The 27360-nt window shown below is 47.4% G+C and overlaps 1 protein-coding gene and 1 long non-coding RNA gene across 5 annotated transcripts in view; one reads left to right on the top strand and one right to left on the bottom strand.

Moving 5' to 3' along the window:
* Positions 1 to 27360, top strand: part of LOC146788819 (uncharacterized) — a 553440-nt gene that overhangs the window by 224695 nt on the left and 301385 nt on the right. The gene's annotated exons all lie outside the window — the stretch shown is intronic.
* The window catches only part of LOC146788821 (BTB/POZ domain-containing protein KCTD12-like), a 731043-nt gene that overhangs the window by 564906 nt on the left and 138777 nt on the right, over positions 1 to 27360 (bottom strand). For 2 of the 3 annotated variants that reach the window (XM_085630400.1, XM_085630401.1), the window contains exon 2: positions 17880 to 18757. In XM_085630400.1, the coding sequence (XP_085486526.1) occupies positions 17880 to 18756 (877 nt within the window). In that variant the 5' untranslated portion in view covers position 18757. Of the gene's footprint in view, positions 1 to 2853; positions 18758 to 27360 lie in introns of those variants that run through there. The other variant, XM_085630404.1, reaches the window with a different exon arrangement.

Raw genomic sequence — 27360 nt, 5'->3', positions numbered from 1 at the left:
CCCTAGGTCATCATCATCATCCGGAGGTGGTGTATGTGGTGGAGAAGTTACAGGTAAGGGTGGTGTAGGCAGTGTAGGAGAAGAAGAGGGCATAGGCTATGTTGCGGAGTCCTTCTTGTGTACAGGAACTGGAGCAGATGGTGTGTCCAGTTTTCGTTTTTTACATGGCACAGCCGTGACATGTCCAGTTTTTGGGTTGATATAAATCTTTTTCTGCCTTGGATCGATGGGATCTGGGTGAAAAATTTCTTGTTCCTCGGTAACAGTTTTCGGTGCCGATTTTTTTCGGTTCCGATTTTTTCGGTTCTGAGCGAGGTTGTGGTTGATCCTTATAGGTTTTGGCTTTAGGAGGTGTATCAGAGTCCTTAGCCGTTTGTTTCGGTGCCGAGGATCTTAGTTTCGGAGCCGAAGCTGGATCTTTAGGCTTGGGAACTTTCGAAGCCGGCTTATCTATGGGTCTTGGCGTTTTCAGGCCGATTTGGAGGTGGAAGGCGTCGGAGCCGATTTCGCCGCCGAGTGTTCTTTTGGCTTCGGTGCCGACGGGACAATGACATGTGGTTTGCTTGGTCCCGAGCTACAAGAAGGCTTGTCCTTTCTCTTCGGAGCCGAGCCCGGAGGCGGGGCTTCTGAAGGATGTTTTCGGTCTCGACTGGGGCCAACAGGCGAAGTCTTGACCACTGCCTTTGGTTTTGGAGGGGTTGGGGCAGGGGCAGTAGTACTCACACGTTGCCCAGGAGTGATGAGGTCGTCGGAGTCTTCTGCCTCGGAGATGATTTCGAGATCCTCGGAATCTTCTTCTGGGACATCGGGGCCTTCATCAAAGATGTCCTCTGGTTCCGGAGCTTGTCTCTGTGCCATGATGTGTCTTCTAGCCCTTCGATCTCGGATGGTCTTTTTGGATCGAAAGGATGCACAGGCTGGACAGCTGGACTCGTCGTGGTTAGGTGATAGGCACAGGTTGCAGACCTTGTGGTGGTCAATAGCGTCCTTTCCATGAGCCGTAGGCCTTACGGCGTGTATCGGCCCAGCTGCCCGCGTCGACGTCCGGAATCAAGCAGATGAAATGGATGTCGAAGATGAAGGTGATTCAATGGTTTTTCTGTAAATTTTGCGCTTTGAGAAGCTTGGAATTGAGATTTCCAACCGGAGCGGAAAAGTTGCATCCGAACCCAATGGCGAAAAAAAACAATCTAACGATGGAGTTGATGCCCATGCGCACTATCGTCCAAGGGAGAAGTTACCTATCTCGTGACTACAAAGACTTCTTCCAAGACAACAACGTGCAAGCATCCGAGCCCAACACCAGATGGCGATCTATGCTAGTGTGTGATCTGCAGCTCATATGCCTCGAACATACCTTTTTCTGCAGGACTAACCTGGTCCCCGTTTCTGATCCACACTCCATCATGGTCGGTCTGAAGTTGCGACTTTGTCCTGGTGTAGTGCGACCATATACCCACAGTTAGTGCTTTCTGCTCTTGGCGCTAATTTGACTTAAACCTTTAATATTGCATAACTCCGGTTCTATTGATTGGATTTCTGACATTTTGGTCTCATTTTATTTATTACATTTTACAATATTTTTCTAAATTGATGTGGGATATATCTTGGTTTGTGTTTTCACTTGTTACTGTTTGTGTGCTGTAGAAATACTTTATACATTGCCTCAAAGTGAAGCCGGACTGCTTTATGCTAGGCTATCAAAGGGTTAAGGACAGGTTAATTTAGTGACTTTTGTGGTTCACTCTGACAAGGCTTGTGTTTGTTGCTTGGGAAGGGTTTTCACCCACCTCAATCAAAAACCAAATGTCTCACACAACCTTTTCATGTCTTTATAGTTCTGTCTAGGGTCCCCCTCATCGCCCTGTGACCTTCCATTATATCGCGAGTCCCCACACTGTCTTGACCATCCTCATCAACACCTTTATTTCTTTGTCGGCTGAGGAACACCAGCAGTCATTGGAAACCTTGCTGCTAGCAGAATTTCCACTCCCCCACCCTCAAATCACTCTGTGCCAGGGATTCACAGAGGCCTTCTGGAATCTGTCGCACTTCTCTGAAATAATCTTCACAGATAGTGTGGTTGATACATCGATGCCTACCAGTAGTGCCCGAAGGCCCTGCAGTCTCCACCAGGTCCTGGTTGACAGGGCGCCCCCTCACCAGCTGGACTGGTGCTTTCATACTCCCATAAATGGCTACGTTAGAAGACCATCGATCTCTTAAAAGTCCTTTTGTCTCCACATAGCCTGCTGTCACAGGCTTGCCTGCTCCTAGGAGACTGCCAATGCGTGCCACCAACGTCCCTTCACCTCTCCAACAGTGGAGCTTGCGAAAGCCATAAATATGTGAGCCATGAAGGTAACTCTGAAAAAGGCGACCATGTTGCATTACATTTAAGGCATGAGGCAAGACTTTGCAACCCTTAGAAATTATAATACCTTTGATAGCACAGCACTACGAGGACTCGGTGACTTCTGAAGCTTTCTCCCTGTGAGCACAATATTTGTGCATTGAGGCACAGTCCTTTGTTTAACACAGATGGAGCTGCCTTACTGCAGCACTATTACTAAAACAATCTTTTATAAAGCTCATTTTCTGATCACCAGGAAGGTCGAGAGTGGAGACAAAACCAGCTGAAGGTAGATGGGAAAGGAAAGGCCAGGGTTGGGGAGACAGGTAAAAAAAAAGAATCGGGGAAGGAAAGATGAGAGTAAAGAGAGAGAGCTTGGCATGGGAATGGTCCAAGGAAGGAGGCTAAGGCAATGGGCTGTGACTGAGACATCCCACAAAGCATCACTATGAAGGGACTCACCCTCCGCACCCTGAAAGGAATCGATACACGTGCACCCAAAACTTGCAGTTTGTTTATTTTTCTCATTATAACAATATGTGATTATTTCAGAGTAAAGAAAAGGCAAAGAATAAGAGGAAAAAAAATAAAAAGAAAGCAAGCCGATTTGCCTGGTACGGCCTGGTGTGCGGCTTCACGCCATACAGTGTAGTTCCTGTGGTGAAACCATCATCTGCTTCCTGGGTGTAAAATGCAGCGACTGGATTACAAAGAGTACCTTAACAGGAACCAATCACAGACAAGAGTGCTCACTTCAGACAGTTGAAACAAACGACTAGATATGTGCTTGTATGGCAACGGGCTGCAGGAGAGGGGTGAGTGGGAGTGCCATACCAGCAAGTCTGGAATATTTTGGAACTCTGCGGATGTCAGGATCTGCCCCCACAGTTATGGCACCTGGTTCGCTTTAAGGAAAATATTCTGCTGCGCTCTTGCTTGCTCCATCCATTGTGCCACAGGCATGGCCTGCATGTTTTGCCCTACAGAAGGGGTCATTACCTGCTCCAGCCAGTCTGCCACAGTGGTAGTTATTCAAGGAAGGTACCACCTTTACAGACTTGGTTTATACCCGCAGCACCCAATCTGCCACACTGTAGACCATGCCAGATATGGCCTTGTCAAATGACTCATTGCTCACTAGTCATTGTGCCATAACGATAGCTACGCCAGGTAAATACATGGCAACCAAGTACAGGAGCCCACAGCTTTCACTAAGCTAACCTCGAGTTCAGAAAAATCTTTCGTTCAGCATTTTCTGCAACTATGGGATTATCTGTAGAGTCGCAAACTTGGTCGGAAAAAAATGCTTTGTGCAGAAGAGCTGTAAAATAGTTATGTATTTTGTAATGTAGCCACACAGAAATAGTAGCTTCCTTTTTAGTTCAGCCATAGAATGTCTGTATTACCCGGCAGTGCCCTACTCTTGCCACTTAATTTTTCATATAGTCATTGTGTGCCATGCTAGGTTTAGGTACACACACAGCCCGTGAGTGTCATGAATTGGCGTCATTGGGAATCCAGTAGGTAAGTCTGACACAAATAGACATGTCTTCACAGCACACCAGAAGTAAAGGTGATTTGTGAGCAGGAAGTACTTTCCAGAATGTAGCTTCCTGCACTGAGAAGAGACTCCCTCGTCTGCGACTTTGTGGAAAGAAATACTAAGCTGAAGGTGTCTGCAGAAAGACTCGTGTTTGAAGGAGTGAAACACTTCAGGAAGATAAAGGAAGTGACAACTCTCAGAAGAACACTTTGAAAAGTCAGAGCTTTTAACTTGGAGACCTAGAGCAGGGCCACTGGGTTTTTTGCTGCAGCGTTGGACCAAATTATGTAGCAAGAAAAGGCAAATTATGCAGCACAATTCGACACACATTCGAATAGCATTACTTTATTATTTTTACCAACACTGGCGCTGTCTGGGCAAAGGTTTCACCTCATTAGTTGACATCCGACATTCTCATGCGCAGTTCAAATTCTTTATTATTCTTCCTTTCAATGTGATGCAATCAGGCCAACATGCGTTTTGTGAAAATGAACTGCTTCTTCACAGCCATGATTGTAGTAGCAACACAACACGAAAAACTAACATATTCAAAACAAAAATATATAAATTAACCATTAAAAAATCCCCATGAAAAAATGTGCTTGAAATAATAACACTGTTTAATCATTTAAGGATGTAGTTCATATGTTTTATAGTGAACGGATACTCAGTATCTGTCCGATCAGTCTAGATCTTGTTGCCATAAAGACTTTGGGCCCGATTCACAGAAATAATTTAAGACAAAATCCTAAACTTACTACCATTTTGGTATTCACAGAAGGCACTTACTCATTTCGGTATTCACAGAAGTTAGGAGTCCTAACTTTAGGACTCCTAAATGCCTTCTGTGAATACCGAAAGCCTTAAAATTAAGATTTTTCTAAGTTTCGTAGTAGTAAAGTTAAGAGTCCTAACTTTCGGACTCCTAAACTGAGAAAAATCCTAATTTTAAGACTTTCGGTATTCACAGAATGCATTTAGGAGTCCTAAAGTTAGGACTCCTAACTTCTGTGAATACCGAAGTGAGTAAGTGTCTTCTGTGAATACCAAAATGAGAAAGTGCCTTCTGTGAATACGAAAATGGTAGTAAGTTTAGGATTTTGTCTTAAGTTAGTTCTGTGAATCGGGCCCATGTTCTTTTTTCATGGGATTTGTAATGGTAGAATTATACACATTTTGTTTTTTTATTATGTTCGTTTTTAGTGTTGCTAACACAATTGTGAGGCCCCAAGAAGCAATTCATTTTTTACGATACACGTGTTAGCCACATTGCATTGTGGAAAGAACGAATAACAACGGTTTTTGAAGTAAACATAACACGTGTGCCCCTCAATCTTTAATGTCTACACTGATGAATATCAGTTTGGGCAAACTGATCACAGGATGTAGCACCTCACTGGTCTATAACGTATTTATACCTGTTTGGAAATAATTCATCTAGTTAGAACCATTTTAGCACCCAGACACAGCAATAAGAAACAGAAAGGTGACCAGTTCATCTTTGCTAAGCGTCTTTCATTTGTGGCAAGAAGAGTAGCTGCTTTTTCTCTGGTTGAGCTATAAAAAAAACGCAGAAAACGCTGTGGCTACAAAATCACATCAGTACAGTAGCCCTGACTTGTAGGCGGGTACTTAGGGAGTAACAGTCGACAAGGTACCTGGTGTTTTTGTGAGCCAAGGGGCTATTTATTTTTTGGCACACTGAAGTCCTTCCAAGCAGTAAATAGTCTACTCACCGACAAACTCTTCCAGTGTCCTATGTGGTAAAAATAAGATGCTAATACAGTTGTAACTTGCAGCAACATAGATGTATGGGCAGAATTCTACTGTAAAGTAGAAGAAAGCTGCACTCAAAAACAAGCTACCCTAAGGGAGCCCAGAAGAGTTGCGTTGACTCCACGTCCCGATACATACAGGTGTGACTACAGCAGAACAAACACACTTACTACAGCCAACTGTACATTTCCAGCTTAGAAAATAAGACTTGCTCACTGTGGGTGGAGTTGATTTCACTCAACTGATATTCTACCTATCAGGAGCAGTCATCAGAAAATGTCTACTCAGCACCGCATTTAAAAGCTGAACAATAGATTAAATAAGGTGCAGAAGATGAACATTAAAGTAAAAGGCGAGATTGTGGAGTTGTAAGGTCATCAACAAGTGATACGGAGACCATATGGTGGTGAATGGAGGAATTGTAAATGACTTGACCTCATAGTGTAGAAGTGTATAACCTCACCAGGACTCTTTTGCAGACTGGATGAAACCTGTAGGCTAGAAACAAGCGATGGAGTGACATAAATGGGTCTGAAGCCTTCACCAGCCCATGCGAGCTACTTGCCTTCTTACAGACAGCTCAAAATGTTGCCTTTTGGAAATACAGAGGGTTCACAGATTTTGGACTTCTTCATGGGTGCTCCTCAGGCACAGGTGAAAGTAGAGTCACGCCTGTAGCGGCAAGGGTCCAGTGGAACTGTTAGTCTCCCTCAGCAGTAAAACTAGAAATAATATCTGCAACGGGCAGGTCTTTGGGTTTCTGTGCACAGTGGGACCTCACAGGATGAAGGAACCTACAAAGGCGCGGATGGGCTACAAGAACACAAAGCCTGTTGAAACCACCCCTTTGATTAGCCAGACAACGGAGGAATATTCGAACAAGCTTTGGCTGTACAGAAAGTAATCCTCCCTGGAGAGCCTTTCTTCCAGGAATGGAGCTGGCAGGTGTTCTTTTCATTGGAAAGGTTGGTTTAAAATCATCTGTGCATGTGAGCGAGTCAGGCTCATAACTGCTCTCCCATGGTGTGTGCTTTATTCTAAGATTCCCTGATAAGATGAGCCTTGGTCCCCCATAGGCCAAAGACTGATTGGAATGATGAGCTCTTGGATGAACAGCTATTTTTGTGCCAGTGAACTTTTTGTCCACGAGTCTGTGCTTGTGTCCCAGCTAACTTAAATATAAGTGTATTTCTTCTTCCTGTCCCATCTCTCAAAACTATCCTGGATCTTGTCAATCTATCTTAAAAATTTTTTTTCAAATAAACATTTTGAAGCCCAATTGTTCCGGCCTCCGAGATAACAGTGCAAGCTATACCACTCTGCTGAAGGGGGTACATGCAGAGTGACGGACAGCGCATGCTGTTCTTACGGCGCTGCATCAATGAACCCCAAGGCTGTAGGATACAGCCATCTGTAGACTAGGAAGATGATGCAACTTTTTGGCTAAGTATTGTATTGGTGTGCTCTCGGAAGTACCGCAAGTGCAGCTCTAGACTGAACGGACACTTCAAGCTACCCCCAAAACCTTGACTCATTGCACCATAAGACTGCTGAAGAGAGGCAGTATAAACTACACAGGAGCAACTGTACAAGTGCAACCCCGAGGCCATATTACGCTAAGTGCCCCTTGGGGTGCAACTGGCGTTCGAACCCGCTTTCTACATTTTGGTATCATAAAATGGGCAACAGACACTTGGATGGGCCCTTCTGTAATAGAGAGTTTGCTGGCAACACAAGCGCACGATCTGAAGGGAACATTTTCTATTTTGCTTGGAAGCATTGCCCCATGCACATTCAGAAAAAACGGTCTCTGTACAGTATTATGGATGGGGGTACAGAGACAAAGAAGCTATTGCAGGTGTGGAGTATATTTTGCGTCATTCAGTTGGTGCACAATCAGTGTCCACCGCCCCAGTTCCGGCACTGACTTAAAGGAAGTGTATCCAATGGACCCTCCCCCCCACACACCTCTGCTGGCAGGTACAGTCACTCGCTGCACCCCTTTCAAGCTCAGGCTGCATTCTAGCGGCGACTTACAAGCAGCCAGTCCATCTTCCACTAATGCGCTATTTCCAGTGGAGGTGCATGCTCGTGCCTGCACTGGAAACTGCACATTTGTTGTGCTATGGTGCACTGTCACAGTCTGTGCCAAGGGCATAGACTTGAGCGCCGCAGCGCAGTGTGGGCTAGACTGCTTTATCTATAATACGGCCTTATTCCACAAGAGGCCTTCAAGAGAATGGGGAGTCGTGCAAGGTTCCACAGCATCGTTGTCTCAGCCCCTTACAAAATAGGTTGGGTAATTTTCACTGGTACATCAGATGCCACAGTGTCATACCACGGGGCTTTGCTACGGAGTCAGATTCCAGCTCAGGTGTCATACCCAAGTAATCCTTGGTCCCTATGCTGAGTAATGGGAAGTGAGCACCTCGCCACTTGGAGGCAGACTTTAGGTGGCAGATCATTCCACTCCGCCTCCATGGCAGGTGTTTTTTATTGGCAGTCGTTTTTTGAAGGTCATACCTTGTGTTTCTCCGTTACAGGAATTTTTTCTTCCCTGATATCGAAAAACGTCCAGGAAATTCCTTTATAAGTTATCGAATATGCTACTTACCAGTATGCATCTGTTCTTGGCATGTAGGGCTGCTGACATTCATGTCTGTGCATAGATCGCCGCCTAGTGTTGGGTCCGGATGATTACACATTGTTGTCCTGGAAGAGTCTTCGAAGTATCACGAGATAGGTGGCTCCTCCCCTGGACTACATTGCGCATGGGCATCCTCTCCATCCTCAGATTGTTTTTCGCCATTGTGGCAGTGATGGAGTAGATACAGTAAGTGATGACCATGCTATACAGTAATTCTGAGTGCTGTAGCTGCTACAGGCGCCGGGGAGGAGGGTGGGCGATATGAATGTCAGCAGCCCTACATGCCAAGAACAGATGCATACTGGTAAGTAGCATATTCGGTTCGAGGCATGTGGGCTGCTGAATTCATATCTGTGCATAGAATATATAGCAGTCCCTCGATTAGCGGCGGCTGCCCGTGCCAGCTGCAGCAGTCTGAAAAAGAGTTTTGAGAACAGCCTGTCCTACAGCTGCCTGCTGTTTTGAGTGTACATCTACACAGTAGTGTTTGGTAAATGTATGTATAGTGGACCATGTGGCTGCTCTACATATTGCTTCTAACGGAATGTTTCCCAGGAAAGCCATGGACGCCCCTAACTTTCGTGTTGAATGGGCTCTCGGAGGAATAGTTAACGTGCGTTTAGCTTTTTCATAACAAATTTGAATACATTTAACTATCCATCTGGCTATCCCTGCTTTGGAAATGGCGTTGCCCTTATGTTGTGGAGAAAAGGCAACAAACGGTTGTTTTGTTTTCCTAAAATCCTTGGTCCTGTCTATATAGTACATGAGGGCTCTCTTGACGTCTAGTGTATGGAGCATTCTCTCTGCGACAGTTTCCGGATTTTGAAAGAAAACAGGCAGTTCAATAGTTTGATTCATGTGGAACTGTGATATTACTTTAGGCATGAAGGTGGGGTTGGTACGTAGTACAACTCTGTTTGCATGAACCTGTATGAATGGCTCTTGAATGGTTAGTGCCTGGAGTTCACTAACTCGTCTCAGCGAAGTGATTGCCACCAGGAAGGCTACTTGCCAGGTGAGGAATTGAATCTCACATGAACGTAGAGGTTCAAAAGCGGGACCCATCAATCTGGTGAGGACCACATTTTGGTACCACACCGGCGCCGGTGGGTGCCGTGGAGGAATCACCCGTTTAAGTCCCTCCAAGAATGCTTTGATGGCAGGCACTCTGAATAATGAGAGGTGTTGCCTGTTTTGAAGATAGGCTGCTATTGCGGTGAGATGTATGCGTATGGAACTGTATGCTAGACTGCATTGGTATAAGTGTAGCAGGTAACAGATGATATTCTGAGTAGATGCATCTAGCGGGTCGATGTCATTGTGTTGACAGTAGATGACAAACCTTTTTCATTTCGCCGCATAGCAAGCTCTGGTGGTGGGTCTCCTGGCCTCCTTGATGATGTTCATACATTCTGGAGGCAGGTTTAAGTATCCAAACTCTAAGACTTCAGGAGCCAGATCGCCAGGTGCAGCTGTTGCGGATCTGGGTGCTGAATTGCGCCATGGTTCTGCGTTAAAAGTTTGGGCGTTAGTCGCAGCGTTTGATGTGGCACCACGGAAAGTTCTAGAAACGTGGTGTACCATGGTTGGCGTGCCCACGTTGGAGCAACCAGGATGAGTGTCATTGAGTGTTGCCTCAGTTTGCGTGTCACTAGCGGTATTAATGGCCATGGGGGAAAAGCGTACGCAAATCTACCTGACCAATTCATCCATATCGCATTGCCCTGCGACTGTGGATGTGGGAACCTGGCGGCAAAGCTTTGGCATTTTGCGTTTTCCCTTGTGGCGAATAGGTCTATTTCTGGATGACCCCACTTTTGGAAGAACGGTTGGAGTACTGATGGATGCAGCTCCCACTCGTGCATTTGGTGGCTGTGTCTGCTGAGCAGATCTGCCATCTGGTTTTCCTTGCCCAGGAGGTGTTCCGCCATGAGGAACATGTTCCTTTGAATGGCCCACTTCCACATTCTCTGAGCCAGATGAGACAACTGCGGAGAGTGTGTTCCTCCCTGCTTCTGAATGTAGTACATGGCAGTCATGTTGTCCGTCCGGATCAACATGACTTTGTTGCACAAGTGTACTTTGAATGCCTTCATGGCTAGGAAGATTGCCATCAGTTCCAGAATGTTGATGTGCATCTTTTTCTGCTGTGTCGTCCATAGTCCCTGCACTGTATAATTGAGTACATGAGCTCCCCATCCCTGGAGAGACGCGTCCGCGGTCAGTATTATTTGTGGAACAGGCTCTTGGAACGGTCGGTCCTTGCAAAGGTTTTGTGGATTCCACCAATGCAGAGAGTTGTATGCCCGACCGCTCACCAACACTAGGTCTTTGAACTGTCCTTGAGCCTGATTCCATTGACGTGCTAAGCACTCTTGAAGCGGGCGCATATGTAGTCTCGCGTGCGGGACTATGAAGATGCAGGAGGCCATCATGCCTATCAACTGCATGAACACTCGCGCTGGAAGGGAGTGTTGAGGTCTGAACTTTGCTATAAGCAGTTGTATGCTGTTGATTCTCACTAAGGTTGGCTGAGCTTTGGCTGCCAGAGTGTCTATGGTCGCACCTAGGTACTGTTGTACGTGGGCTGGTTGAAGGTGTGATTTGGTATAATTTAGTGAGAACCCCAGACTGTGAAGAAGGTGAATGGTGTGGGACATGTGGCTGGCGCATTGCTGGGCTGACTTAGCCTGAACAAGCCAGTCGTCCAGGTAAGGGAAGACGTGAATATGTCGTCTACGCAAGTGAGCAGCCACCGTCGCTAGGCACTTGGTAAAGACCCTGGGAGCTGTTGTTACTCCGAAAGGGAGAACCTTGAACTGATAATGTTGATTTTGAATAGTGAACCTGAGATATTTTCTGTGGGATGGGTGTATGGGAACGTGGAAATGCGCATCCTTTAAATCTAGTGTTGCTAGGAAGTCTCCCTGACTGAGTAACGGCAGAACCTGCTGGAGGGTGATCATATGAAAATGTTCTGACAGAATGTACATGTTGAGAGGTCTTAGGTCCAGTATAGGCCTGAGAGAGCAGTCCTTTTTGGGGATTAAGAAGTACAGAGAGTACACCCCTAAACCGTGCTGTTGGATAGGCACGGGCTCTATGGCTCCTTTTTGCAGCATACTCAGTACTTCCTGCTGCAATAATGTCAAGTGCTCTACGGACATAGGACGTCGTCTTGGTGGTATGTTGGGTGGAATGGATGTTAATTCTAGACAATAACCGTACTGGACAATGTCTAAGACCCACCTGTCCGTGGTGATGGAACTCCAGACTGGCAGGAACTGTTGTAATCTCCCCCCGACCGGTGTTTTGTGGACGGGGGGCAGTGACAAGATGTCACTGTTTGTTATTGGCAGAGGATCTGGTATTGTTGTTTCCTTTGCCTCTGCCCTTGGTGCTGGAGCCACGGTATCCACCCCTATTGTTTTTATTAAAAGGATTTTGGGACCCTCCTTTATTGTACTGTTGCTGGGAGCCCTGACCTCTAGCTGCTCCTGAACTTCTGGGGCGACGAAAGGAGCCACTACGAAACTGCTGGGATTGTAGAGCCCCCATAGATTTAGCAGTCTCAGTGTCTTTTTTAATCTTTTCGAGTGTGGTGTTAACTTCAGGGCCAAATAAGAAGTCTGGGTTGACTGGCTGATGCAAGATATTTGTTTGAATGTCTGGTTTAACCCCTTCGATGCTGCGCAGATTCCGCCGCTGTGCTGACGGAATCTTGCGCGGGTGTGGTCATGACGGAATGGTTCCGTCATGAGCACAGCTCAACCGTGGGTCATGACGGAACCATTCCGTCATGAGCACCGAAGGGGTTAAAGCCCGATATTCTTAACCATGCATGTCTCCGTAACATCACACTAGTGTTGATGGCCCTGGCTGCTGTGTCTGCTGCATCCAGTGCGCATTTGATGGACGCATTGGTAACGAGTTGCCCCTCTCTAATGAGGAGCTCCGCCCCCTCCTTGTACTCATCTGGTAGGTGTTGTATTAGGGGTTCCAGGGTATCTTAGTGGGACCTGTTGTACCTGGCTAGAAGTGCCTGGGTGTTGGCAATGCGCCAGATGTTTGATGCTTGAGCTGCCACCCGTTTCCCAGAGTTTTCGAACACCTTGGACTCTTTGTCCGGAGGAGGAGCATCACCAGTAGTTTGAGAGTTCGCTCTTTTGCGGGCGTTAGAAACAACCAGGGAGTCCAATGGCAATTGACCCTTGATGTACGTAGGGTCTCCTAGGGCTGGTCTATACTTTTTCTCAATCCTGGGGTTTAACACTCATGTTCTTGTTGGCTCCTTAAAGATGTCCTTAGCATGTTTAAGAACGCCTTTTAGCATTGGTAGTGTTTTAACCGTTTTTTCTGATGTGGAGAACGTGTCCACTAAGAAATCCTCTTCAACAGAGTCTGAATGAAGTTCAACCCCGTGATTGGCAGCCGCCCGTTGAATGAGGGCGTTAAAAGCAGCAGTGTCCTCAGCAGGGGATGGTTTTATATTGTAGATAGGGGTGTCAGGAGCATTGTGGATGTCACCTGGGTCATTTGGGTCTCCCCATGATTGATCCTGGTCCTGTGGTTCATCCTGGTCATGATGTAGAGGATAAGTGGTATCCTCATAATAGGTGTCACCTGCATCCGTCTCCGAAGGTGTTGGAGAAAAATCAAGTGTGTGGTGGGTATAAGTTTGATAAGGTTCCACAGGCAGTGGAGTGGAGCCGGAATCCATTTTCTTCTTGAGCGGGATTTTATAGGACTCCAAAGTGTTCACCGGGACAATTTTTCTCTTCCGAAACACCAGTTTACCGGTTTCGAGGTCGATGACCCGCTCCTGTGAGTCGTCGAGAGGTGGATCTGCAGGTGCAGGTTTTTGCGGGTGCGAAGCCCTTCCGGAGTGCGAACATTTTAGGTGTCCCTGACGGCGGCAATCCAAAAGTGATCGGCGCCGGCGTCGATGTAGCCTTCGTGACCTTCTTCGGCTTGGGGCCCTGTTTCGGGTCGGGTGTGTCCCGTTCCCTGATGCGTGCCAGGGACTCAGACACCTGCTTCACCAGGGATGGCGATGGTGCACTGGAACCGACGTGCTCTTCGGGGACCTGCTTGGAGGCCGTCCCAGGCCCCTTTCCCGACTTAGGCTTTTCGATTCGACGCCCTGTGGAGTGGGGATCCTCGCACCGTCGGCACCCTTTGCAGTCGATGCACGATCGGTCATCTGGGCTGTAGGCGTTCGCGCCCCAACTTTGGTTGTTAAAGGCATCTGCGGCTTCGGGGGACCGAGGGCCTTTTTGTGTTTCTCGGCGCCGAAAACCCTGTGTGGTTCCTCGGCACCGACAGTGCCTTTAGGCTGTTCGGTTCCGATGTCCTTCTTTTGTGTTTGCGGATGTGAAGGGTTGGAAGCCTTCGATCCGACGAGGACAAGTTGCACTTTTAGTTTCGGTTTCACCTGTGCAGCTTTCAGTTTCGATTTTGAGGGATCGACTCGAGAGGTTTTACAAAGTTCCGGCTCGTTGGAAATGTTCGAAGCTGAGCCCGGAGGCAGGGCTGTAGAACGCAGTGACTGGTCTTGGGTGAGGCCCGCAGGTGACCCCGCGACCCGAGCCATATGGACATTCTGTCCCTGGGCCTCCGTATCGACGGATTGGCCTAGCTCCTCGCCTGAGCTATCTTCTTCGGCCCCAAGGGCCCCATTGTCTTCTCCTACCTCGTCAACGGCTTCTTCGTCCTGGAATATCCCCTCGTCTTCGGCTTCATAGTTGGAGTCAGGTTCCGAAGCAGAATCAGATTCCACTTCCTCGACGCTCTCGACATCTTCATCCTCGGTCCCGAATATGTTTACCGGGGTAGGCGCCGATTTGTTGGCCTCCAAGCGAGCTGCACGTCGATTCCGAAGTGTCTTCTTTGACCGGAATTGGGCGCAGGCCATACACTTGGATTCATCGTGATCCGGTGACAGACATTTGTTACACACCGGGTGGACGTCGATGTGGGGATATTTGGCGTGACAGAGGACATCTCTTGAAGGGAGTCCTCGATTCCATGTTCGATCGTTGATTGAAGTTCGGTCCGAACTCGATCCGATGAGGTGAAAGAAGAAAGTTATCTATACCGAACGCGAACGATACCGACGAAGTATAAATATAGTTTTCCTAACTTGAGCTAAGATAAGCACATCCGAACCCAATGGCGGAAAAAAACAAATCTGAGGATGGAGAGGATGCCCATGTGCACTGTAGTCCAGGGGAGGAGCCACCTATCTCGTGATAATTCGAAGACTCTTCCAGGACACTAATGTGCAATCATCCGGACCCAACACTAGGCGGCGATCTATGCACAGATATGAATTCAGCAGCCCACATGCCTCGAACCTATAGATTTTCCCTGGCCCAGCATTCTAACTTGTACAACTTTTCAAGTGCCACACCGTTCGCCTCAGTTTAGTAGAGGCAACATGTACACGAGCCACATGCAGAGCCCCTTCCACGCCCTCGAAGGTTTTAATCACTCCTCTCTGGAATTCAGACTGGCCTACCCTGATACTGCAACAGCACTGTGTTAAAGCCAGCCTCTGACATGTGGCAGAGTGTACTTACTTTAATCCAAGCAGACTAGGAGGTACCAACATAGGCTGACCCATGTTGATGAGCAGAGCTGACAAGTGGAAACCAGGTGGGAGAGCCTCTGTTAATAGAGGACAGTGGGGTTGTTTGTTTCATCGTGATGGAGGGCGCAATGGCAGTGCCTCACATTCATGCCAGTCTAGAGCTCTCATCCTCAGTCAGTGCAGCGCAGGGCTGCTTTCTTTGGATGATTTGTGCTTTACACTTCTCCCCAAAGAATTGTTATTGCAACTCTTGTACATAAGTATGTCGGCAGGGGTGGTACAGACAGCAGCAGGATGCATCTCTTGTGCTCAAGCTTTTGGAGGCCAGTCAACCCACAGTAAGATGATAGTGGAACGTTAAGGACTTCTTAGCTATAGGACAATGGTCTCTCCGCCATGGAACAGTAGTCCCTCAGTTCAGAAAGAGTGGTTCTGCACAGTGGTTCCTCGGCTCTGGGAGAGATTTATGCACAATGGTTCCTCAGCTATGCGACAGTGGTCTCAGCTATGGAACAGTAGTCCCTCAGTTCAGAAAGAATGGTTTTGCACAGTGGTTCCTCGGCTCTGGGAGAGATTTATGCACAATGGTTCCTCAGCTATGAGACAGTGGTCTCAGCTATGTAGTCCCTCAGATCAGAAAGAGTGGTTCTACACAGTGGTTCCTCAGCTATGAGACAGTGGTTCCTCAGCTATGGAACAGTAGTCCCTCAGTTCAGAAAGAGTGGTTCTGCACAGTGGTTCCTCGGCTATGGGAGAGATTTATGCACAATGGTTCCTCAGCTATGAGACAGTGGTCTCAGCTATGGAACAGTAGTCCCTCAGTTCAGAAAGAATGGTTTTGCACAGTGGTTCCTCGGCTCTGGGAGAGATTTATGCACAATGGTTCCTCAGCTATGAGACAGTGGTCTCAGCTATGTAGTCCCTCAGATCAGAAAGAGTGGTTCTACACAGTGGTTCCTCAGCTATGAGACTGTGGTTCCTCAGCTATGGAACAGTAGTCCCTCAGACCAGAAAGAGTGGTTCTGCACAATGGTTCCTCGGTTTGGGAAAAGTTCCCGCATCTCTGGAGCAGTGAATGAGTCACCGCATCTCTGGAGCTGTGAATGAGTCACCGATCTCATGTTCCACAAGGCCCAGATCTCGCTGTGGGTAGATCCGGTCCTGCTCTGCAGTCTGAGTCAGTCTAGAACACCATCTTTCCGTCTCTTGCCTGTAGTCCATAACAGTCAATTTAGTGATAAGTTCTCACCAGTCTTCACTATGATAGGAGTGTGGATCTTGCAAGTCGTTTTATTTTTTTGGGTTTTTTTTACACGAAACCTTACCCTCGCCTACTGCTAGAATGAAGGCTACCATGACTGGAGATGGTTGTAGGAGGTGCTGGGCTTACGATTTTTCCATCACCACCATCAAAGTATGGAAGTGACAATGAAAATACTGATAAACGAATAGATCTTTAAACTCTGCAAAGATTCCAGCATGCTCAGTATGGGTTGAAGCTGTATGGTTTCCAGCGTGTGTCTTGTAGCCCCCTCCCCCACGATTGTCGGAGTCCTTCACCATTCGTTTTTTATTTCTGCCTCTCTGGGGTTTGGAGACAGTGGGAATCTTTCCTTTGTGTAAAGCAGCCCCCCAACACTACTCCCTGCTTCCAGAGGAACAGGTCTACATTTCGAGCCACTACAGACAGGACCTGGACTCTGTTAAACCATGTATCTTGTGGGTCGGTAGTCTTCGGGATGGCTCTACTTTCTCTCTTTTGTGTTCTCTGGAGTCGACTTTCTTAGCCTTCGATTTATTGCTAAAAACTGGTAGCCTATTCTCTGCAAGTTTAGCTGGTACCAACATTGCTCTTGTTTGGTGCACCAGTAACACCTCCCCAAGTTCACTGCCTGGTTATCTTCTGATTTTCCACTGGCACAGGGTAGGGAATTGCAAAGCTGGTGTACTGATGAAGTTCATGATTTCATACTGAAACAGCCAGGTCTCCAAGGCACCGGCTGTAGGCACCATTGCAGGCCTGGAGGAATATACGGGTAGAAATTGTTCGAGAATATGGTCGTTGTGCTTACTGCAGCTTCAATACAATACAAACCAGATTATCTCAGCTGCTATCGTTTTTTGCTAGACAGTGGTCTGCATGCCAGCCCTTTGCGCAGGAAAGCCCCAATAAAGATTGGCATTTTGGCGCTCACACGTCTCTCAAACAGAAGAGCAAGCTCAGCGCATATGCAATATTAAAATCTTTTGCAGACAGGATAGAGCAGGACAGCTTCCAGCCCGTTGCCCAAATGTACTGGGCAGCAGCAGGGCTAGCAGACACGACCAGGGCCTCTGAGGCATTCTTAGGGTTAAGAGAGTCCCTGTATGAAACTGTGGATCAACCTATGAGCTTTGAATCCCTTCTAAACAAGGAACCGCATAGTGATTACAACCCAGAGTCTGATTGTGCTTGATTTTGGAAGCTCCTAAATGTCCTTCACTGTGGCTCCCTTATTCAGAGTGTTCAGTGGGGATGTCTTAGGCCAGCCTCACCCATCACTTACAAGACGGGCTTCCCTCCTCCTGGGTAAAGGGGCCGCAAGGGCTGCGGTCTGCTCCAACACTGAACGTTCAACCTATCCAAAGCACGTCCTGTACCCCCTCTCCACCCACTTCCATGTCCCCCCTCCTGGTTAAACGCAAGCCAAGGGAAACGCTGTTGGTAAAGCACATGACTTTGTTTTCACAACATCCAGGGACACACAGGAGACCTCCGGCTACTTGGAGGATGGAAGAGGGAATCGGTTGATGGCTGTCGGAAAAGGAGGAAGTCACAAAGGGTTCCCTGGGGGTGGCCCAAGGAGCAGGAAGGGTTGGAAAAACGTGGGGTTCCAGGAGGGAGGAGACTAGTGTCTAACTCTAGAGCGAGCTCCAGCACAGGAGGGGAGAGGTGTGGTTTCTACGGTTTTCGGGTGTCACTCACGGTAGAACACGTATTCGGTGTACGAGGTCCATATCTTGTCGTCCGTCTGGTCGTGGGCGAAGGCGCAGGTGCCGGTGGAGTTGCAGGCCACCATATGGAAGCCGGCGTCTGCCAGTCTGTCGAAGGCCTGCTCCAGGAAGGTGAACTTGAGGTAGTAGCGGGAGGTGTAGCGCTCGGGGGGCCGGTCCGGGTCCCTGCTCTCGTTCAAGGTGTCCCCAAAGACCTCTTTGGCCAGGGAGGTCTTCCCGCACACCATGATCCGGGCCACACGGCGGAACTTGGCATCCGTCTGGCTGTCCCTGCCCAGGGTGTAGGAGCCCCGGTACCCGATGGTGACGAAGCCGGAGCGGCGCAGGTCGGGCCCACCTCCCGCGGCGGTGGAGCCCCCCGCGGAGCAGGAGGTGACGCCGGCCAAGGCCGCGCTGACCGACGCCAGGTTCCGGGCGATGTCTGCGTTGGGGGACGGCTCCTCGGGGTCACTTTGGCACGGGTCGTCGCAGATAGAGTTCTGCTTGCTAATCCGGGGGGCCAGCACCTTGGCGAGCTCGGGCAGCCGGAAGTACTCGGCCTCACGCTGCAGGCGGCTGCGCTCCGGGAAGTGGTCGGGGAGCACCAGCTGCTGGTCCCGCATGTAGTCCAGGATGTACCGGAAGAGGAAGCCGTCGCGGTCCAGGAAGAAGCGCCCTTTGCTGTCGCGCGCCAGGGCGCGTGCGTTCTTCATGCTGAACATGTCGCAGAGCAGGGAGCCGGGCACGCTGAGCAGCGTCTGGTAGCGGGTGATGTACACCTGGCCCCCCACGTTCAGCTCCACGATCTCCGGGAACGACGAGACCTCCTCGCCCACCTTGGCGCCGCTCGAGTGCTCTGCCAGGGCCATGCTGCAAAGACAAACAAAAGGGCCTCGTTAAAGCAGCGACGGCACAGCACAGAATGGCAAACAGTCACATTTATAAGAGGGTTTGAAGGTTAATGACTAACGCAACTGCAAAGTACTAGGAGTTCCGCCAGCTAGTGCAGCGATCATACATCCAATCTAGTGCTGGCATCCTAGGGCTTCTGGGCCCTGCCTCCTCTACGGAGGATTGTAGCACCCAGCTCTGCCAGTGCACCTCAATCCTGACATATAGCACCCACTGCTTATCAAGCGCTGGTATCCTTGGGCTTCTGGGCCCTGCCTCCTCTACTGAGGCTTGTAGCACCCAGCTCTGTCAGTGTACCTCAATCCTAGGGCTGCTGGGCCCTGCCTCCTCTACGGAGGCTTGTAGCACCCAGCTCTGTCAGTGCACCTCAATCCTGGCATATAGCACCCACTGCTAATCTAGCGCTGGTATCCTTGGGTTTCTGGGCCCTGCCTCCTCTACTGAGACATGTAGCACCCAACTCTGCCAGTGCACCTCAATCCTGGCATATAGCACCCACTGCTTATCTAGCGCTGGTATCCTTGGGCTTCTGGGCCCTGCCTCCTCTACCAGGCCCGGTTCTAGCGGGTGGGCCAGGCCCACCCAAACAGGAGCCTGGCCCACCCAAACAGGAGTCTTGGCCCTCGCAGTGAGGGCTTGAAGGCAGGCGCACAACGGCATTGGGCTCAAAGGGCTGTCTGTGTGTGCGAGCGCCCGGGTTAAGACACCTTCCCGGGCACACACACACACACACAGTTTTTGAGATAATCGTAGCAGCACCCCAGTACTTCACAGGTCTTTAAAAGACCATTTACATGTTAACGAGGCTTTGTTTTATTTCCCCTCTTTATCTCCACATGGCGAAAGGCAACAAATCCTTTCTTTGACAAGGGTAACCTTTGCCTACTGTCCTGCTGCGTGAATATTTCTTTTTCTATTCAGCTCAGGTGAAAAGAAGTTTGTTTATTCCTATTCACCTTTCCCAACCCCTGCAGCTGCTTATCACATCAGGCTGTGACACAAAGTTTGACTAATGGAGTAGTAGGTAAGAGAATGTGTTACTATTTGTTTTTCTTTTAAAAATATGCACAGGCCCAGCAGGACACATACTTCGTGTGTGCTTCATTTAAACAGTTTTTGTCATTATCATGGCCGATGCAGGACAACAATAAGGCAATGCCCAGATAACGCTGGTGATTAATGATCCTGCTGGAGAGCAATCATTTGTCTGTTAGTAGTTTTTAAATGCAGATGAACTGTATTTTATGTGGAAGCTCAGTGGGTTACTGCCTTTGTCACAGAGATCCTTGTGTTACTTGCAGTTCAGAAGTTACAATCCTAACATAGGACAGTGACCAATGAACTGTCACCAAAGAGCTGCATACAAACATGAATGGTTTAGTTAAAACTTAGCTTTTTAGATCTCGCCTGACCCAGCGCATGCGCTGGTCTGGCGAGACTTTTTGAGAGGGCTCCAAAAAGTGCTGCCAGGCCAGCCTAGAGCTACAGTGCATGTGGCACAATTTTCCGCGATTACTTTCACTTTCACGGCCGCTTTGATGTTTGATCGCGATCACTTTTGCGGCCGCACGGCCCCTTGGCATAACCAATATGTCTCGCTTTTGGGACCTTATAAGTATTTAGTTATGCAACTGTTGCATGGCTAAACACTTATAAGGTCCCAAAGGCAAGACCTATTGGCTATGCCAATGCTTGTTTTGTTTTGTGATATAGTTAGTACTTCCTCAGTCTTTCATCATTCTAATGTTTCTAAAATGAGTATGTTTGGGCAGATATACATTTTTATCAGTTAAGCTGACCCCCATGGAATATTCTTTAAATCCTAAGGTTGTGTTTCCCCAGCCCAAACCCTCTCAAAATATACTGCCCACCAGTATGGATGACATGTGATTCATACACCTTGTAATTCTCATTGGCTTATGTGACATTCCCCGTAGACTGATTTACATACTTGTATGATTCATTGTCTCTGTATAATGTGTGCGTGGTGTAAAGTACTGACACACACTACACTGATATGAGTAGCGCTATACAACACATTAAATGCATATGAGAGAGTGGCTTTGGAGCGATGAGGGGCACTGGTGGAGGGTGGCAGTGAGGCAATCTGAGGAGGAGGTAGTGGGAGGGGCTGTGGAGCGGTGAGGGGCACTGGTGGAGGGTGACAGCAGGGCTCGAGTCAGAGTACCACATGGGTGGACGGCGTCCCCCCACTTATTTTACCGGGAGCTCGATAACTGGAGCCACACATTCACTCTTTGGCCTCTCTGGGGCGAGATCGGAGCTCATTCAGAACGATGCTCATGTGCTGGCTTCTCTGATGCAATGGCATCTCAGGGGTGAGCGAGGGGAGGCAATGAGTCTGATGGTGCAAGCCACCTTTCGTGACGTCACTTCCACTTCTATTTTTAGGACTTGTGCCCTGGGTGACAGTGAGGGAATCCGAGGAAGAGATCATGGGGTGGAGGGGGAGCTAGGGAGAGATGAGGGGCACTGGTGGAGGGTGGTAAGTGAGGGTGTCTGAGGATGAGGTCATGAGGGGGAGGGGCTACAGAGAGATAAGGGGCACTGGTGGATGGTGGCAGTGAGGGAATTGGAGGAGGAAGTCATGAGGGGGTTCCATGGAGGGATGAGGGGCACTGTTGGAAGGTGATAGTAAAGGTATTTACGGAGAAAAAGGTTATTGGTGTGGCACCAAAAAAGACTGTCGCATCAGCGCTAAAGCCGGCCCTGTCATGGCCTTTCTGTTTTTGTTTATTTAATTAGCAGTCTGGTCATAAGGGCTACTGTGGAACATACTTTATAGTGCATGCTATTTATATTTACTGCTATATTCAATGTTTTACATTTGAAGGTGATTTTCTTAATGTTTTTACTGGGAAAAATGAAAGTGGAGCACGATGGTGCCTGATATGGGGCTGGGGCCCAAGGTCAGCTGTGAGATAAGGTGCACTGGAGAGGAGTAGTGGATAATCAAGCCTGTAAGGGAGTGCGTTGCAGAGACCGGGGTCAGGTGGAGGTAGTAATGAAGAGGGATTCTCCCTGAAGGCTCGCACAGAGAGAGCCCGAGAAGTGTCACTTGCCTGATACTCCCACCTTAGAAACCTCCTCTTCCCATCAAAGGAACATTACATGGAAAAAACACTTTTTGAGAGTGATAATATTTAGAAAGAGATTTGGAAAAGAGTGCGTTTTACTGGGCCTTGTAAGATTAAGAAGAGATAAAGGAGGGCCCTGAAGCAGGCCTGCCCAGACATATATGCAACGAATCGAGCCTGCAGTGGCCCACCCAAATGCATCCTTGGCTCACCCAAATAAAAAGTCCTGGAGCCGGGCCGGTCCTCTACGGAGGCTTGTAGCACCCAGCTCTGCCAGTGCACCTTAATCCTGGCATATAGCACCCACTGCTTATCTAGCGCTGGTATCCTTGGGCTTCTGGGCCCTGCCTCCTCTACTGAGGCTTGTAGCACCCAGCTCTGTCAGTGCACCACAATCCTAGGGCTTCTGGGCCCTGCCTCCTCTATTGAGGCAGTGCACCTCAATCCTGGCATGTAGCACCCACTGCTAATTTAGCGCTGGCATCACAGGGCTACTTCGCCCCATTCTCCTCCATCGAGTCCTGCAGCACGCAGCTCAGCCACCGTGCCCCAGTTCTGCCATTTAGCAATTATTGCCGTCCAAGAAACGAGAGCCAATCACAGCTCTGGTAAGGCACCTCATTAGCACCTACTAACCTAGCACAGATTGCGTCCGGTATCCCCCAGCTATGCTAGTGGACCTCAATCAAAGGAGAAGCTAGAAAATAAAAATACCTCCACTTAAATCCATACCTCAAATGTCATTGGGTGAGAGAAGCAAATAAGCCCTACTCATCCTATAAGAGGTCCCTTTATCCCTCCTTAGTACAACTATCACCCATCCATTCAGCTTTTCATGCTTCTATCGATGTAACATTCCATCCATCCATTCCTTTACCATTCTGTCCTTTCTCCCGTTCATCATTAGTCTTCCATCCTTCCTTCTAAATATTCATATATAATTTTAGCCATCCAACCCTTTTTCACCCATCCGTTATTTCACCTCCCTTTTTATCATCATCCTTTTAACCCTACAATCCATGCTAAATCCACCTATAGTTCTTAATACCTTTATATAAGAATTATAGGTGGATTTAGCATCTGTTTGGAGTTACTGTCGATAATATCTAGTAATGATCTGGTTGTCTTTACTTCAAAGGTTTTTAATATTTGGGACATTGTCAACCCCTTATTCAAAGAACATGTTTGCTTCAATCTAAACGCAAGCTACCTCTTAATACTAGGTATGTTTTTAATAATTACTTTTGCTTTTCTTTGTATATAAAAAATCGTTCAGTCAGTGCTTAGAGCAGGGGTCTTCAAACTGTGGGGCGCGACCCCCAGGGGGGCCGTGGAGTGATGCAAAGGGGGTCGCGCCTTCCCAGTCACACTTCTGCCCAGGCCCAAGGGCTTCAGCCCCCCCCCCCCCTTCCCCCGTCCTGTGTCTCAGCCCGGGCTGCTGCAGTGAAACTTGAGCTGCTGGGGGCTCAGCTGGGCAGTGTTTGGATTCCTATCTCCGGCACCCCCGTGTTTTTGTGTTTTTTCACAGGTCTTTAAAGACCATTTAACATGCCTTTGTAAACTGCTTACAGAGGCTTAGGTTTTTTTGCTGGTTCCAGTACCCCCTGGGTCCCCACTGTGCCTATTCCTTACATTTGGATTTTACATACACTGCCGTAGTGTGAGAATGCATTTCATGGAAAGGAATACAAAGTTGGCTTCCTGGGGGCGCCGTGTGTGAAAGTTTATTGTGCTTTTGAAGCACCTGCTGCAGCGTTTCTTTCCCGGCAATTGCCAGGCCTCACATAAATGTCAAGATAACTTGTGTGATTAATTATCTTCCTGGAGAGAGATCAGAATGTTGTATAGTTGAGGTTTTGACTTGGGTGATGTTAGTGCAGAGGGTTAATATGCCTGCTGCAAAGAACGTGTACCAAGTAGATTACAGAGTGCATATGATGTGAAGAGATCAGCAGGTTACTGCTTTCAAAAGAGACATCCTTTTGTTACTTGCAATTTATAACTTAAAGTCCTAATAGAGAATAGTGAGCTATTAACTTTCATCCTAGAACAGCATGCACACTACAAAGAATACATTATTAGGCCATTGATTAATGTTGCAAAAAGGGTTAATTTGGCTAGAAATCAATTCTTATTATTAAAGGAAACTCCCAACTCTGCTGTTTCTTTTTCGACTCTGAGTTTGTGCTTCTCCACACCAAGCACTCTTGAACTATACTGCCTACCAGTATGGATGACATGTGACTCCTATACTTTTAGTCCTTTGGCTTATGTAACATTTCCTATACACTGATTTACACACTTATGATTGATTGTCTCTGTGTAATGTGTGTGTGATGCAAAGTGCTCGGACACCCTACACTGGTATGAGTGGCACTATATAACTAATTCAATGCATCTGAGAGTGTGGGGTTATGGAGACTTGGTCACTGTTAAAGGGTGCTAGTGAGAGAATCCGTGGTGGGGGTGGTCATTGTGGGGGGCACCAACAAACATGGTCGCACAGGGCACCACCAGCACTAAAGCTGGCCCTGGGAAGTATGCACAGATAAGCGCTGAAAATACCGCTTTAGGTGACTGGTTTTTTTTTGTACCGACTGGGCCACCAAAATAATCTGCTGGCAACCCTAACCATAGGACTGGAAGTTTGTTGCAGGATCAGCACATTATTTATTTTCTTCACCCTCGATCCCCGATTAATGCCGCAATAGTTTAACTTAGATCTTAAAGTCTACGCCCCGTCAATAACATGCTGAGTTACTTCATGGGTCTGGGAATGCACCCTGCATTCAGACAACTCATTCCTCATTCTCGCCCTTCATTGTCACGCTCACCCTGCACTCACAGTGATCACAATGCACTCACACTGATCACCATGCACTTGCACCATTCACCCGCTCACCCTGCACTCACAGTGATCACTCTGCTCTCAAAATGCACTTGTCCTGCTCATACTATACCTCAACCTGCAGTCACACGAGTACACTACTCATCCTGCACTCATGTGACACTTCACTCACCTGTCCCCCTCACTACTCAATATGCAACTCACTCAAACAAGCCCATCAGTAATCATACATTCATTCATCCCATTCTGAACTTGCATCCGCACCCAAAATGAGAGAGGACAGCAAGGGAGTGAGAGAATTTGATTGAAGAGGTCAGGGATGAGGAGAAATTTGAATTGCCGAAGAGAAGTGTGGACACGCAAGAAGTGAGTGTGATCCAAAGGTGAGGGCTTCTGTTAGAACAAAGGGGAGATGTGAAAGAGGAATGGGGGGACTGGAGAGGTGTAAGATACAAATAGACAAAAATTTGAATGAAGAGACGAGGTGAATGAGAAGTGCTGGGGGGCACGGGAGGTGACAGGGCCAGAGAGGCCATGAGATAAATGTGAGAGACTGTTAGAGATGAGGGCAGTGAAAGGACAGAATGGCAAGAGGTGATTAAAGGTGAAGTGAGAGGTTGAATGGGGAGAGTTCAGAAGTTGTAAAAAGGGGTGAAAGAAAATGACCTGCAAAGTGAGAGAGGGATCCGGGGTTAGGAGAGGAGAGAGGGATGGAAGGGATGGGGGTGAGAGGAAAGCTGCATGGGTAAAAGGCTAAACTCTACACAAAACCGCCAGGGTTTTAAGGGACCCCTGCTTCTTCCGGTCAGGGCCAGGTGAGCTTCTAATGTGGCAGCACGTATTGCTGCAGAGTGGAAGGCCCTTCACAAACGTTGACTTGAAATCTTTCTGATGATAATTGCTGTATTTTGGTTATAAATGGGTACTGATTGGGTGAAATCTTTCCTCAGCGTTACTGTGTGTAACAAATATCAAAATAATGAAGCAATGCTATCCCAAAATACGCGGCATCACATAACCTTATTTACATTTTCATCCCACGCAATTTAGTCTACAGGTTTAGACATTTTTGTCAAGAGGGGTCCTTACGCCTCAAAATGTTGACAGGGGGGTCTCGGCATCCAAAAGTTTGAAGACCTCTGGCTTAGAGTGTTATGGATGATGAGATTTCTCCAGAGTGAAACATTAGCATTTATATATATATATATGTAAAAACACATATGTAATACAATATTTAATAGTAGACATAAAATTTCATAATGGAGTTATTTTTTATAAATTGTTGTCAGCAACACTCGAGATGGATTATAATTTAAGGTTTTTATTGTCTAGAAAACCTTCCTGAAGAAGGTGATCAATTATCAACTCACCGAAACGCAGCGTCGACTCTTTCTTGTTTTCTAAAAGATATTACTACTTTGTATTTTTAACATGAAATGTTTTTTAATCATGATTATGTATTTTTATTGAATGAATACATTTCTTGTATTTTCTTATTCAGTTTGTTAATAATCCATTGTGTTGCACTGACTATGTTTTATGCTTTTTGATTGTTATAGATTTTAAGGCTTGTTGTTCTCACTCTTATAAGCACTGTGTATAGTATTATAATCAGAGCTTTTTGCCACTGTTTTGGGACTCTCAGTTTTGTACATACTTACCCTGTCTCTATTGTGAATATTAGGGTATCTCCCTTTTTCTTCCTTATCCTTCTTTGTCCCTTCTATCTGTGTTTGGTTTGCTCCCACAGAACACTGCCCAATTACTGTTAACATTACGCTTCTGTGTGTATGTGTTCATTTGGGGGACTATACATTTCAGTGGAGTGCGCACTCCACTGACCCAAACATATTGAAGTGCTTTACAAAAGCGCCAGTTAAATTGCACAAGGTCAGGTTAATTTGTTTGTCAGTCCATCGCGAAGGACGTTTTTGGAAGGTTTCAAATATCATGCATCCTTTCCTTATCCTGAAAACTCAACTGACTTATCCCCAAAGTCCACATTGGCCTCTCTGCGCCCTCAGTATCGCATATTTTATAGCATCTTAGAGCACCAGAAAATATCTTTTTGCAGTGGGTACCTACCTCCATTTCAGCTTCCGGGTTTCTGTTCGTCCGAGAGATACTTAAATGCAATTCCCTTTGCGCATATGATTGAACTTAAATGCGATAGCCTGTATATTAAGTGCTTTATCCCATTTTCTTACTGGCTGTGATTCACCCTGGCGTGAGCATTTGGCGACTATTTTTTACGTCTTACATTTGCAGCCATCCGTTGAGGCATACAATGTTTTGCAATTTCTGGGGAAAGGACTAATTCCCTGTACCGCATCATACAGATACCAGCATCTCTCAGGATATAAAGTTTTTAAGGTTGTGGTTCCTCCTGACTAAGGCATTTTGGGTGCCGAAACGCATGTAGAAACCATCGGAGTCTGTGCCACGTTTTTCTTTTCGCTGTCCTTTTGCAAAACCATTTGGGTTGTTAGTCAGTGTCTCACCCAATTTTTAAGTATCCAAAACATTTTCAACTGTTCAAACATCTATGAAGTGAGATTGATTAGCCACTGTAAAATGTATTGGACATTATTGAATATTATTGCTTGTCTTCTTGA

This window comes from Triturus cristatus, chromosome 10, assembly GCF_964204655.1.
Source record: "Triturus cristatus chromosome 10, aTriCri1.1, whole genome shotgun sequence".
NCBI lineage: Eukaryota > Metazoa > Chordata > Amphibia > Caudata > Salamandridae > Triturus > Triturus cristatus.
The sequence above is the reverse complement of the archived record's forward strand: the minus strand, read 5'-3'. Positions and strand labels throughout refer to the sequence as shown.